Raw genomic sequence first — 14575 nt, forward strand, 5'->3', positions numbered from 1 at the left:
TTTGGACTCACAGCTGTCCATGGAGGCGCAGGTTAACTCTGTGTCCAGGGCAGCTGTCTACCAGCTCCATCTGGTACGCAGGCTAAGACCCTACCTGCCCGCGAACTGTCTCGCCAGAGTGGTGCATGCTCTAGTTATCTCACACTTGGACTACTGCAACGCGCTCTACGTGGGGCTACCTTTGAAGGTGACCCAGAAACTGCAATTAATCCAGAATGCGGCAGCTAGACTGGTGACTGGGAGTGGCCACCGGGACCACATAACACCGGTTCTGAGAGATCTGCATTGGCTCCCAGTACGTTTCTGAGCACGATTCAAAGTGTTGGTGCTGACCTTTAAAGCCCTAAACGGCCTCAATCCTGTATACCTGAAGGAGCGTCTCCACCCCCATCGTTCAGCCCAAACACTGAGATCCAGCGCCGAGGGCCTTCTGGCGGTTCCCTCATTGCGAGAAGTGAGGCTACAGGGAACCAGACAGAGGGCCTTCTCGGTAGTGGCGCCCGCCCTGTGGAATGCCCTCCCATCGGATGTCAAGGTGATGGACAACTATCTGACATTCAGAAGACATCTTAAGGCAGCCCTGTTCAGGGAAGTTTTTAATATGTAACGCTGTACTGTTTTTAACACTTGATTGGGAGCCGCCCAGAGTGGCTGGGGAAACTCAACCAGGTGGGCAGGGTATAAATAATGAAGAATTATTATTATTATTATTATTATCCCACTGTGGGAGGCATTGTGACTCTTCAGTACTGCCAATTGCTGTGATTCACAGGTGTGGAGAGTGCTGTGCTGCTCAGGTCTTGCTTGTGTGCTTCCTACAGGAATCTGTTTGGCCACTGAAACCAGGATGCTAGACTACATGGGCCTCTGGCTTGATCCTGAAGCTTTCCCCCCTCTTTTCCTTCAGATCTCATGATCCTGGCTGGTTTTGAGGCGCGATTTTCATCCGTCGAAAAAGCAATTGCTGATTGCACCGAAAAAGAAGTGTGGGTGGCCTTGGAATAGCACGGACTTGCAGCAAATGTCGAGCCAAATACCGCAAAAGGCAGAGGAGATGAAGCTGTATGACAAAGAAGAGCTCAACAGAAAGGTGAATGGGAAAGGCATAACCTTAACAGAGGGAGATGGTCATCCAACACTTTGGTTTTTTATGGAATCGGTGCTGTTCATGGATGCAAGTGGGGTTTGGGGATGTGGGTTTGTTTGTTTTTGGTTTTTGTTTATTTATTTGCAGCATCCACCTGATATTGTCCTCACCAAAAGGCCAAGCTGCGGTTTCCCCCATTTAATCAGGATTTAGCATTTCCGTTGTTGTTGTTTTGTTTTTTGCTGCTGTTTTGTAACTTGCTGGAATTTCTGTGCAAATGGTAAACTCAGATTAAATGGGGAAATAATGAAGGGCAGTGTTTTCATGAAGACAACGTTGTGTGGCTGTTGTGTAAAACTTGCATGCAGCTTCATTTCATGCCTTCTGTAACAACCGTGTTCTTTATAAATATATCATGGCAATTTTCCATTGTGAGGTGGGCAGCTCCAATGGTCAGCTACCTCAGCTTGTATGAATATGGCTTGATATAGTATATTGGTGCAATATTTGTGCTCTGCTGTTTCTCTACACTTGGTTGATGTTATATTGTTAGTGGAAAACAATAACGGTTCTTTTTACAAAATAAAACTTGTATGCATGAGCAGTGTTCAAAACTCCCATTGTTCTGGGCTCATTTTGCGACAGGGAAGTTCATTAGCACCAGTGGTTTCTGAGCTCTGGGCGCAGTACTGCACCTAAGATTTCAGATTAAAACTGCGCAGTGGAAGAAAAGGAGGACCTTTTTCTGCCTTCTCACTTCCAGCTACTGTCTGTCCACTGGAGAAGAGACCCTCTTAAGAATATTAGGGGGGTGGGCAGGGGAAGGACTAGACCATGTGAAAAATGAACATAATATTTTAACCGCAGTTCATTCATTTTCAGGTTTGTAAGCGCACCTAGACATTCCGTTGTTGCACCCATAACCTAGGTTTAAGGTGCCATTTAGCTCCTAACTTTCATATCTTAGTTTCTAACATTGTGCATGAGCAGCACCAAGTCCATGGGAAACTGCCACACAGAGGCACCCTAAATTGTTGCTGTGCTTGCATTGTTTCTGGTGGAAGAATCTTGAGCAAGCGTTAAGCTCTGCTGTCAAGAGAGAGATAAAATAACTTGCTGTGACATTTTAACATCCTGATGTCAACAGTTGGTTATCTTACAACTGAATCCCTAAACACACTTATTAGAAAGAAAGCTCTATTGTACACAGTGGGGTTTACTTCTGAGGAAACATGCACTTGTGCCAGCCTGTTGATGCAACAACTATGTCTTGCAAATCATGAGAGTCTAATTAATGGAGTTGGTAATTCTCAAGGCATAGCTGCTGCCTTCAACACAGAAACACACATCAAGAAAGCAGAATTCCACAACTATTTCTATCACTGTGCATTTGCAGAAGGTGCAACCCCATTACTTCTTCCCATTGATGCTGTAAGGAAACTCAGAAGTGTGCCTTCAAGGCCATCCACATGCTGTGCTCCTGTAACGTCCAAGTGTATTGGTGGTATTGAATTTAGTAGCAGAACATTTGCATTTTCTCAGTTTCTTTTCCCTTTTGTTGCAGATTAAAGAGCAAAAAGTTGTAGTTGATGAAGTTTCCAACTTGAAGAAGAACCGGGTAATTTCTTTTGCTAAATTATAACTAACTGTATATGAAGAAACCTAGGGTGCTTTGAAAATGTGGTGTCCAGATTTGCGTATAACTGCAGCAGTGCACAGAGTAAACTGAGTTGTGATAGCTTTCGTACCTTCCACTTTTGTTCTGAAAGATATCTGCAATGTATTAGGTACGTGCAAAGCGGTAATTACTTCATGGGTCCCTAGAAATGTCGAAACAGGGAATTTAATCACACATGGATCCTTTGTGCCCGCTGAATGAGTGGGATCCTAATCCATGAAAACCATGACACGCTACTCGCCCTGACCTAGCCACTGTGATCCACGCGACGGTCACCTCCAGACTGGATTATTGTAACTTGCTCTACGTGGGGCTGCCCTTGAGACTGACCCAGAAACTCCAGCGGGTGCAGAATGCTGCAGCGAGACTCCTTACGGGGTCTTCACTGCGAGATCACATTCACCCGGTGCTATACCAGCTGCACTGGCTCCCGGTGGAGTACAGGATCAGGTTTAAGGTGCTGGTTTTAACCTTTAAAGCCCTATACGGCCTAGGACCCTCGTACCTACAGGACCGCCTCTCCTGGTATGTCCCACAGAGAAACTTGCAGTCTTCAAATAAAAACATCTTGAAGGTCCCAGGCCACAGAGAAGTTAGGCTGGCCTCAACTAGAGCCAGGGCTTTTTCGGCCGTGGCTCCGATCTGGTGGAACACTCTGTCACAAGAGACTAGGGCCCTGTGGGACTTGACATCTTTCCGCAGGGCCTGCAAGACAGAGCTGTTCCACCAGGCCTTTGGCCAGGGCACAGCCTGACTCCCTCCCTCGGCAATCTTCGCGGAGCTCTAGCCCAATGGTTGGCAGTGGCTTGAATTAATTAATTTTATAATGAATGATTTTAGAGTGTTGTTTGTGCTGTACTTTTGTACTGTTTTATTGTTGTTAGCCGCCCTGAGCCTGGCTTCGGCTGGGGAGGGCGGGATATAAATAAATTTTATTATTATTATTATTATTACTCTTGTGTCAAAGCTTTGTAAAAAAAAAATTAAGATAAACCTGCTTATAGACTTCTATAATCTAGTAAGATACCTCCCTCCCTGAAAAATGGTAGAGAAATAAGGTGATTTTTGATTTATTTTTTTAAAAAAACCAATTGTAATTTAAGACCAAAATTCAAAAGCAATAACAAAAACCTCAGAAATAAGAACACTTCCCCCCCCAGTGTAGTTAAACCTACTTGTTTTCTTCTTGTTTTGCAGAAAGTTTACAGGCAGCAGCCCAACAGCAACATATTTTTTCTAGCAGACAGAACCCAAACACTATCCGAATGCAAAAGTATGTTCCTTGGCTCTCTTAATTTTTTATTTGTGATTGGATGTAGAGAAGTTGCGTGATGTTACATAGTACGGATTTTACATGGTATTACACTTGTACAGATAGCGTTCCTTTATATATGCCCAATTATGTCCTTAATATAAGTAATCATGAATCATGTTTCATGAACCAGTTAGGAATTTTTGGTCCTTGGACCCATATAAAGTGTGTTGTGTGATGGTGGGAAGCATATCACTAGTCTGAAAATAGTCATAGATAGATAGATAGGTCAGAAAGCTCAGGTTTACTGAGGATCAAAGTTGTATATTTACGGGGTTTCTGATATTAAGAAGGAAAGAAGATTAAAATATTCTTCATATGTGGTTGAGATTAAGGTTAAATCAATTAGAATGATGCTTAAATATAGATTTAAGAAGCCAGCTTACCTCAACAAAATATACAGGGTGAATTGATGGATGGGTTTCATTATAAAATGTAAATTCTTACATAAAAGAAGCTACTGTCTTCATATCAGTTTTTAGCATAGGGATGTGATCATAAATCATCTGAAAGGAGTTCATTACTGTAATACAGAAATATCAGTATTTGGAATATAGCAGGCTCAGATACTGCTGTTGCTAAATTTTACAGAAGTGAAATTAAACAGCTATATCTGGTGGAAAAAAATATGCTATGAAGTTATGTGATACAAGTTCCTGTTTTCCTACCCTCTTTTTTTTTATTCATACCTTCCCCATGTGTTCAAAAGAGTTCTGTAACCCGCAGCTCTCAATTTTCAGGTTCTGGTGTAGATGCCCATGAGAATGCTAGCAGAATGAGTCTTCTGTTGCGACTATTGTGTTACCTTCCCTGCTGTTAGCTGGGACATAGATTACATATTGGCACCCCCCCCCCCATTTCCTGCTCCTGCCCAGTCCATTTGATTGGAGGAGTCGTTCCCCTACTTGTTATTGCAGATTTCTGCATCGTGGACGCAGTTTAAAGTGTTCATTTTAAATTTGGCAATAATTGGACATCTAGAGCATGCAGTTATGGACTGTTTAGAATACTTTATAACGCTTTTATTTTGCAGTTTTTAACTGATGTGCTAAATACAGGTTTTCCTCTCTTTTTTACAGACACATTAGATGAACTGAAGAAGGCACATCAGGAAATGGAGAATTCAGAGAAAGCCAAAATCAAGAAATAAGCTAAGGCTTCAAACAAACGTTTACAATGTGTGGAATTTGCTGTGTGGTCAGCTTGTCTGTACATCCCCCTGACGGCTGTTTCTTGAAAGAGGATATTTTATGTAATCTTAGGAGACGAGGACCCAGTAGTAGTCAACAACTGATTAAGACTGTACCCCAGCTTCCATACCACTGCTTATTTTCTGGCCACGTGCTTCACTTAAGGGGACAGTTGACTCCACAGCCTGTGGAAGATCCTACGACTGGCAATGTGTTTCTTTGGAATGGAGAAATCTTCAGCGGTGTTCCTGTAACGGCTGAAGAGAACGACACTCAAATTATTTTTCGGCAACTTTGCACGTGCTGTCGTGAATCGGACGTTTTGTCAGTGTTATCTTCCATTCGGGGTCCATGGTCTTTTGTTTTTTATCAGGCGTCGGAGCATTGCTTGTGGTTCGGCAGAGACTTCTTTGGCCGCCGCAGTCTGCTGTGGCAGTTCAGTAAAGAGGCAGACAAAATTTTCGTTCTTTCTTCCGTAAGTGCCGTCTCTGGTAATCCATGGCAGGAAGTTCCGGCATCAGGAATCTTCAGATTGGATCTCAAGGCCTGCGCTGCATCCGAAGCGGTGACTTTAACGCTGTATCCTTGGAAATACCCTTCCAGACAGAATGCTACCGAGAAAGCAGTCCTTGGTGACTTAAATATGGCTTCCAAATATTCCCCAAGTTACGTGTCTCTTGTGGTGAATGACTCACACACGTTGGTAGCGCCTGTCATTCCATTAAATAAGGAGACCCTTAACACACAGGAGGAGTCCCGGTTATTTGATTTTACCAATGTAGCGGATGTGGAAGTTCTGCAGATGTTTCTTGCAGAGCACCATAAGAAGGAACTTGTTCGCCAGTTTATTGACGTGTTGAGCAGAGCAGTAGAAAGACGAGTTTTATGTCTGGCTAGAGAGGCCGATCATTTAAGAGGAGAAATGTCAGGTACAACTCCGACGAAACCCCATGTTGCGGTGCTTTTTTCTGGGGGCATTGATTCCATTCTCATAGCAGCCCTTGCTGACAAGCACGTTCCTTCAGAAGAACCCATTGATCTTCTCAATGTGGCCTTCAAGGTAACAGACCAAGGAAGGCAAAGCAGTTCCACCAAGAAACAGAGCAAGGAACAGAAACAGTCGCCCCCTAGTCAGGGATGCTTCGATGACACCGGTATTGTGAAATGTGGCTCTTCGTCATCTTTTAACGTGCCTGACAGAATTACTGGCAAGGCAGGGCTGGAAGAACTGAAAACCATCAGTCCTTCCAGATCGTGGAATTTCGTGGAAATCAACGTTACGCTTGAGGAGTTAAAAGCAATGAGACAACAACACATAAGTCATTTAGTTTATCCCTTGGGCACTGTTCTGGATGATAGCATCGGTTGTGCTGTGTGGTTTGCTTCCAGAGGAGAAGGCCTGATTACCAGTCAGGGAGATATAAGGCCATATAAAAGCATTGCGAAGGTATAAAGCTAGCTATTGATTTATGACTAACGACTCTCTCACACGCATCTGTTTTTACTCCATAGTTGGTATTGCAATCCTAAGCCTACAAGGGAGTGAGCCCTGCTTATACTGCAGGCATAACTCTGCAGTTCATTTTTATTTTATTAGCTCTTTTGCCACACATGCAAAATTGAATGTGGACAAGTTACAGTGGTGCCTCGCAAGACGAAAAGAATCCGTTCCGCGAGTCTCTTCGTCTTGCGGTTTTTTCGTCTTGCGAAGCAAGCCCATTAGTGGATTAGCACTATTAGCGGCTCAGCGGGCTTAGCGGATCAGCTGATTAGCGGATTAGCGATCACCTGATAAGCGGCCTAGCGATCAGCTGATAAGCGGCCTAGCGGATCAGCTGTTAAGCGGCTTAGCGGATCAGCTGATAAGCGGCTTAGCGGATCAGCTGATAAGCGGCTTAGCGGATCAGCTGATAAGCGGCTTAGCGGATCAGCTGATAAGCGGCTTAGCGGATCAGCTGATAAGCGGCTTAGCGGATCAGCTGATAAGCGGCTTAGTGGCTTAGGATCAGCTGATAAGCGGCTTAGCGGCTTGGGGAAAAGGGGGGGGACCCGCAGGAACTCGCAAGACATTTTCGTCTTGCGAAGCAAGCCCATAGGAAATTCGTTTTGCGAAGCACCTCCAAAACTGAAAACCCTTTCGTCTAGCAGGTTTTCCGTCTTGCGAGGCATTCGTCTTGCGGGGCACCACTGTAGATGCGTGTAAGTAAGTTACGGGCTTACTGTCACTGATAGAAACTGAGATACGAAAGTTAGGAGCTAAATGGCACCTTAAACCTAAGTTAATGGGTACACCAACGGAATGTCTAGGCATACTTTTTTATAACAAGAATACAAACTGAAAATGAATGAACTGCAGTTAAAATACGTCCATTTTTCACATGGTTGAGTCCTTCTGCCGACCCCCCTAATATTCTTAAGAGGGTCTCTTCTATATTCTTCAGAAAGTGGCTGGAAGTGGGGAGGCAGAAAAAGGTCCTTTCCTTCCACTGCAGTTTTAATCTGAAATCTTAGGTGCAGTACTGTGCCCAGAGCTCAGAATCTGCTTGCACTAATGAAATTCCCAGTTGCGAAGTGCGCCTAGAGCAATGGGAGTTTTGAACACCGCTTACTGTATTCTTTTGGTAACGATGATGGCTCTATGATTAAAATGGGATGGAAATCTGGCCCAGTCGTAATAGTCATCTTCTGCATATTTCCAGCTGAATAAAAAGCAGTTCTGCTCCTGTCTAAATAGATCGCCAGTTGTTCATTGGAACAGAACTGAACCTTATAAAACTGTTTATTTAAATCTAAATAGAGTTTAATTTGGATGTAGCTATAATTAGATTTACCAAAGTAAATGCAAAATCTTGCGGAATAAAAGTGTTTTAGGGTACAGCGGGTTAAGTAAATAAATGCTAAGACTGCAAGTTGTGCTCTATTGCAGATTGTACTTACTGGAATTGGAGCAGATGAGCAGCTTGCCGGCTATTCTAGGCACCGGGCTTGCTTTGAAAAACATGGTTTGGAGGGATTGAATGAAGAACTGGAAATGGAACTGGGGCGAATTTCATCTAGGAACCTTGGCCGAGATGATAGAGTTATTGGGGATCATGGCAAAGAAGCTAGGTAAGCTGTTTGGAAGGGGAAGTTACTGGGCTATTTCTTTTTAAATCATCATAACTGAGGCTATTTTGTTAGCATCATTACTTCATTCAGGTGCAGCAAGTTGGAGTGATGATGTTGATGCTGATTTATTAAATTTCTATACTCCCCTTCATCCAAGGATCACAAGGTGGTTTTCAATATAAAAAGACAAAAAATACATACCATAACAACAAATGAAATCAGTTCCCCACCCCCACCGCTTTAAAAGGCCATAGATTGTTTCATTAGCCAAAGGTCTGGGAGAAGAGGAATGTTTTTGCCTGGCACCTAAATACATGCAGGAACTTGTGGCACTGAAGTCTAAACCACTGAGCCTCTTGGGCTTGCCGATCAGAAGGTTGGCGGTTCGAATCCCCGTGATGGAGTGAGCTCCCATTGCTCTGTCTCAGCTTCTGCCAACCTTGCAGTTCGAAAGCACACCAGTGCAAGTATATAAATAGGTACTGCTACGGCAAGAAGGTAAACGGTGTTTTTGTGCACACTGGTTTGCGTCACAGTGTCCCATTGCGCCAGAAGCGGTTTAGTCCTGCTGGCCACATGACCCAGAAAGCTGTCTGTGGACAAATGCTGGCTCCCTCGGCATGAAAGTGAGATGAGCGCCGCAACCCCATAATCAAGTTTGACTGGACTTTTACCTTTACTAACTACAGTCATACCTCGGGTTACAGATGCTTCAGGTTGCGTTTTTTCAGGTTGCGAACTGCCGAAACCCGGAAGTACCGGAACGGGTTACTTCCGGGTTTTGGTGGTCACGCATGTGCAGAAGCGCTGAATTGCAACTCGCGCATGCGCAGACGCACCACTGCGGGTTGCGAACATGCATCCCGCATGGATCACTTTTGCAACCCAAGCGTCCACTGTACAGTGGTAGCTTGGGTTATACGCTTCAGGTTACAGACTCCACTAAGCCAGAAATAGTACCTTGGGTTAAGAACTTTGCTTCAGGATGAGAACAAAAATCGCGTAGCGGCGGCGCGGCAGCAGTGGGAGGCCCCATTAGCTAAAGTGGTGTCTCAGGTTAAGAACAGTTTCAGGTTAAGAACGGACCTCCAGAACAATATAAGTATGTAACCAGAGGTACCACTGTATATGCAATGAGGGCACCGGCTGAACCTCCTTCCGGAGAGCATTGCACAGACAGGGAGCCACCACAGAAAAAGCCTGTTCTCATGTTGCCGTCTTCCAGACCTGTTGTGGAGGAGGCACACGAAGATTGCAGGGTTCAAGATTGGTTCATATGGGGAGAGGTATCATGGTCCTGAGCCGTTTAAGGCTCTATAGGTCAAAACCAGCACTCTTAATTGAACCCAGAAACTTATTGGCGGCCTGTTCAGACCAGGATGGGTGTAACCATCTTGCCCTGTTGAGCAACCTGGCTGCAGAATTCTGCACTAGCTGAAGTTTCCGATCCATCTTCAGAGGCAGTATAATGTGTTGCAGTAATCTATCCTAGAGTTTCCCAGAGCATGGGTGACAAGTTAGGCTATCCCAGATAAGGGCACAGCTGGGCCACCAGCCGAAGCTGATGGAAGGGGCTGTATGTCATTCAGGCCACCTGAGCCTCAAGCAACAGAATCCAGACGTACACCCCCCCCCAAAGGCGTACCCGCTCCTTCAGGTGGCGTGTAACCCCATCGAGAGCAGGCAATCTTCCCATCCATCCGGTCTAAGGAACCGCCCACTCACAGTGCCTCTGTCTTACCTGGATTGACCTTCAGTTTACGCATCTCAGAAGGATGTGTCTCTCCACAGTTTCCCACAGTATGCTTGTCTAGCTCTGAGCTGCTTGGTTTTTTTTATAGGTGTATGTATGAATACACGGGTGGCGCTGAAGTCTAAACCACTGAGCCTCTTGGGCTTGCTGATCAGAAGGTCGGTGGTTCGAATCCCCGCAACGGGGTGAGCTCCCGTTGCTCAGTCCCAGATCCTGCCAACCTAGCAGTTCAAAAGCATGCCAAAAAGTGCAAGTAGATAAATAGGTACCGCTCTGGCGGGAAGGTAAACGGCATTTCCGTTCAGTGCCGTGCGCTGCTCTGGTTTCAGTGTTCCATTGCACCAGAAGCAGCTTAATCATGCTAGCCACATGACCCGGAAAAACTGCGGACAAACGCCAGCTCCCTCGGCCTGTAAAGCGAGATGAGCGCCGCAACCCCAGAATCGTCCGCAACTGGACTTAACTGTCAGGGGTCCATTAACTTTATGAATACAGTGGTGCCTCAGGTTACGTACTTAATTCGTTCTGGAGGTCCATTCTTAACCTGAAAGTGTTCTTAACCTGAAGCACCACTCTAGCTAACGGGGCCTCCTGCTGCTGCCAGAGCACAATTTCTGTTCTTATCCTGAAGCAAAGTTCTTAACCCGAGGTACTATTTCTGGCTTAGCGGAGTCTGTAACCTGAAGTGTATGTAACCTGAAGCGTATGTAACCCGAGGTACCACTGTAGTTCACACATTCGGATACTTATAGGAAACTACTAATTAGCTCAGATCGTAACCGCCAAATAAGTCGATTCTAGGATTTTTCCAAAAGTATACTTTGCAATTTATTTTTGAATTCTCTTTAAAAGTATGTTTTGCTTGGCGTTCTTTTTTCATTCTAGGTTTCCGTTTCTTGACGAAGAAGTAGTATCTTTTCTCAATTCTCTTCCCATCTGGGAGAAAGCAAACTTGACTCTGCCTCGAGGCATCGGGGAGAAATTGCTTCTCCGCCTGGCAGCGGTTCAGCTTGGCTTGACAGCCTCGTCGGTCCTGCCAAAGAGGGCCATTCAGTTTGGTTCCAGGATTGCAAAAATGGAAAACAGCAGCGAAAAGGCATCTGACAAATGCACAAGACTCCAGTCACTTCCAGTCGAGTAGCTGCGTACAGGATTCTGGGAAGCCTGTTACGAACTCAATCACACGGTAGTCACAATCCAGGAAATGCCAGGTACAACCAGTGTGCTTAATTGGGAGTCAGCCCCAGTGGGATCAGCACTGGGACTTACTTTTGAGTTAATGTGTGCAGGATCAGTGCTAGAGATCCCACTGAGAACAAATGTATGTATGCAACCCACGATACTCTGTTGGCTTCAGTGGAACGTTGTCATGGCTAGCTAGCTAGATGTTCCCTGGTTTCTGAATGATGTTTGTGTGTTGTGAACATGAAAGAAAATAAAGGGTTTTTAAAAAGTCTCGGACTCTGTATATTCGTTAATGTAGTCGTACATCTTAGCCAAGGGCATCAAAGCAGACACTCAAGTAGATTCCACAAAGGGAACCAGCAAGTAGTTGAAAGGTTCTAGAGCTGCTCTGTGTGCAGACATTTTAAGCTGTACCCTTGTAAAAAAAAGTGTTATACAATGCCAGTGTATTAGCTCCCAAGTATCTCTCCATAAGGAGCCATTGGTCAATGCTGCCTCTGTACACTTGTACAGTTATTCCCAGTGCACATTTTTTGTTCCTGCAGAATATGTCAAAATGGTCAAAGGCCTGGAAACGATGCCTTATGAGGAACGGCTAAGGGAGCTGGGCATGTTTAGCCTGGAGAAGAGGAGGTTAAGGGGTGATATGATAGCCATGTTCAAATATATAAAAGGATGTCACATAGAGGAGGGAGAAAGGTTGTTTTCTGCTGCTCCAGAGAAGCGGACACGGAGCAATGGATCCAAACTACAAGAAAGAAGATTCCACCTAAACATTAGGAAGAACTTCCTGACAGTAAGAGCTGTTCGACAGTGGAATTCGCTGCCAAGGAGTGTGGTGGAGTCTCCTACTTTGGAGGTCTTTAAGCAGAGGCTTGACAACCATATGTCAGGAGTGCTCTGATGGTGTTTCCTGCTTGGCAGGGGGTTGGACTCGATGGCCCTTGTGGTCTCTTCCAACTCTATGATTCTATGTCTTTCACATAGAGCAGAGGTTTTTAACCTTTTTGAGTCCACAGCTCCCTTGACCAGCTGGCAGCCTCTCACCCTTTTTCAAACACCCTTTTTCACTCCACCCTTGCGCAGTGTTCCCTCAGCCTCCTCTCCCCTCTCCTTAGGAGTCCTCCAGGCAGTTGCTGCTGCTGTCCCTGGTCTCTGAGCTGCCCCTTCTCCAAAGAGGTGCCTCCCAAAGTCACCATTTGCCCACGGAGCTTGTAGCCAGGGCTGCTGCAACAAACAGCTGTGCAAGTCTTTGGGAGGCAGAGATGCAAGAGGGCACCCACACAGGGCACCCACACAGATGCTACGAGCCCAGAGGTGGAAAGAAGATGAAAGTCCCTAGCAGACAAGAATGGTAAACTAAGCTGTTGGAGTATGCCGAAATGGCAAAACTGACGGGAACACTCAGGAACCAAGAAGGCAAAAGTTTTAAGAAATAATGGGAAAGATTTATAATGTAAGAGACCACTGTAAGCAAATGAAAACTTTAGGATTTTAACAACGCTTGTAACAAATACATTGGATAACATGGAGAGACTTAAAATACAGATGAAGAAATAAGATGCAGTTGAAAAATATGACAATAGTGTGTATTTGATATTGTTATAATTTTACACTTGTAAAATCAAATAAAAATTACTTATGAAAAACACTGGTATAAATACTTCTGTGAGTGTAGAAGCAGCATGTACCTGTGTGAAGAAGGCTACAGAGCAGGTGTGCTGAATTTTCCAAGAGGACCAAAATTGCTTAGCATCTTTGCTAAAGTATACTGCCCGTAAATTTTGGCAGCTGCCCTCAGGCGCTAGAGGAGAAGAGTCTGATGATGGACAGTTCCATCTTCTTTTTCTTCTCAAGGACATCATAGCTGCTTGCTGTCTTGCTCCCACCAGTTTCCTTTGCATAAGCGAGGGGAAGGATGGTGTGGTGGTCCGAGATCGGAGTGCATTTTTATTGGGTAGATCCATACTGCAGCTGCACCTGAAATAAAGATATGGTGCAGTTGCTGGCAGAGATGTTGATGTAAATGACAACAAAACTGGTTCAGATGCCAAGAAAACCTCACTAGAATGAATATATCAGCAAAGGTTTGCTGCAGTCATCGTATTGTTCAATGTGGATAACAAATTACTGTTGCAACAGTGATCAGGTGCCAAAATCTCTTTCCAGGTTGTTTGACCCACACTTATACCTAAACTCCCCACTTGAGCTGGAAGAAAATTATGCAACTGATGTTTGAAGAGCAGCACAAAGGCAACTGAAAGCAGAGTGAAGAATTCCACTGTAGTAACTAATTGCAGAAGTAGCCTACTAGCTAACCCAAATTCACTAAAAAGCTGAGTCCAGTGTGGGCCTTGGGGGAAACACGAAACAGATCACAACCTTTTTTGTGCAGATGAATGCAATCTTGAATTCAAGAATTAAAAGCTACTGTTCTGCTCTGGTCAGACCTCACCTGGAGTACTGTGTCCAGTTCTGGGCACCACAGTTCAAGAAGGACACTGACAAACTGGAACATGTCCAGAGGAGGGCAACCAAAATGGTCAAAGGCCTGGAAACGATGCATTATGAGGAATGGCTAAGGGAGCTGGGCATGTTTAGCCTGGAGAAGAGGAGGTTAAGGGGTGATATGATAGCCATGTTCAAATATATAAAAGGATGTCATATAGAGGAGGGAGAAAGGTTGTTTTCTGCTGCTCCAGAGAAGCGGACACGGAGCAATGGATCCAAACTACAAGAAAGAAGATTCCACCTAAACATTAGGAAGAACTTCCTGACAGTAAGAGCTGTTCGACAGTGGAATTTGCTGCCAAGGAGTATGGTGGAGTCTCCTTCTTTGGAAGTCTTTAAGCAGAGGCTTGACAACCATATGTCAGGAGTGCTCTGATGGTGTTTCCTGCTTGGCAGGGGGTGGGACTCGATGGCCCTTGTGGTCTATTCCAACTCTATGATTCTATGTTAACATGCCACAGGAATAATCTCTTTTGGAGGAGACGGGATCCTGAAATAAAATTAAGATTACTCCTGATGGCAGAGACGTTTCTCTTTCAATAGTGGAATGGTTGTAAGTAATCTGAAGAGATTTGTTGATTGTAATAAAATTAATGGTTGTAAAACTCATGGAACACGCTGACCCGGCGTTCTTAATATTTTTAAATGGCAGATCTGGAGCTATTTTGTAGAATGGATTGCAACACAGGAGGTGATATAGGAAGAAATGCCTTGAGGATGAAGGAAATTTGCTTTTTTGATTAGCATGAGC

General features: G+C 44.7%; 1 protein-coding gene across 2 annotated transcripts; it reads left to right on the forward strand.

Moving 5' to 3' along the window:
* Window positions 1-910: 910 nt before the first annotated feature.
* ASNSD1 (asparagine synthetase domain containing 1) lies at window positions 911-11584 on the forward strand. 2 transcript variants are annotated; one of them, XM_083468674.1, is made up of 5 exons: window positions 911-1090; window positions 2652-2705; window positions 5157-6714; window positions 8194-8375; window positions 11014-11584. In XM_083468674.1, the coding sequence occupies exons 3-5, from the start codon at window positions 5254-5256 to the stop codon at window positions 11267-11269; spliced, it is 1899 nt and encodes a 632-aa protein (XP_083324800.1). In that variant the 5' UTR covers window positions 911-1090; window positions 2652-2705; window positions 5157-5253; the 3' UTR covers window positions 11270-11584. The 2 variants fall into 2 exon arrangements, with proteins under 2 accessions (XP_083324800.1, XP_083324799.1); XM_083468673.1 differs by lacking the exons at window positions 911-1090; window positions 2652-2705 and adding an exon at window positions 3963-4038.
* The last annotated feature ends 2991 nt before the right edge of the window (window positions 11585-14575 follow it).

Source organism: Podarcis liolepis (genome assembly GCF_965112155.1).
Source record: "Podarcis liolepis genome assembly, chromosome: 1".
Lineage (NCBI taxonomy): Eukaryota > Metazoa > Chordata > Lepidosauria > Squamata > Lacertidae > Podarcis > Podarcis liolepis.

What these genes read in the sequence shown, in the direction of transcription:
- ASNSD1 (XM_083468674.1), top strand. Translation starts at nt 5,254, where the DNA reads ATGTGTGGAATTTGCTGTGTGGTCAGCTTGTCTGTACATCCCCCTGAC. An exon ending in CATATAAAAGCATTGCGAAG is followed by an intron (nt 6,715 to 8,193) that starts GTATAAAGCTAG and finishes GCTCTATTGCAG; the next exon opens with ATTGTACTTACTGGAATTGG. An exon ending in GATCATGGCAAAGAAGCTAG is followed by an intron (nt 8,376 to 11,013) that starts GTAAGCTGTTTG and finishes TTTTCATTCTAG; the next exon opens with GTTTCCGTTTCTTGACGAAG.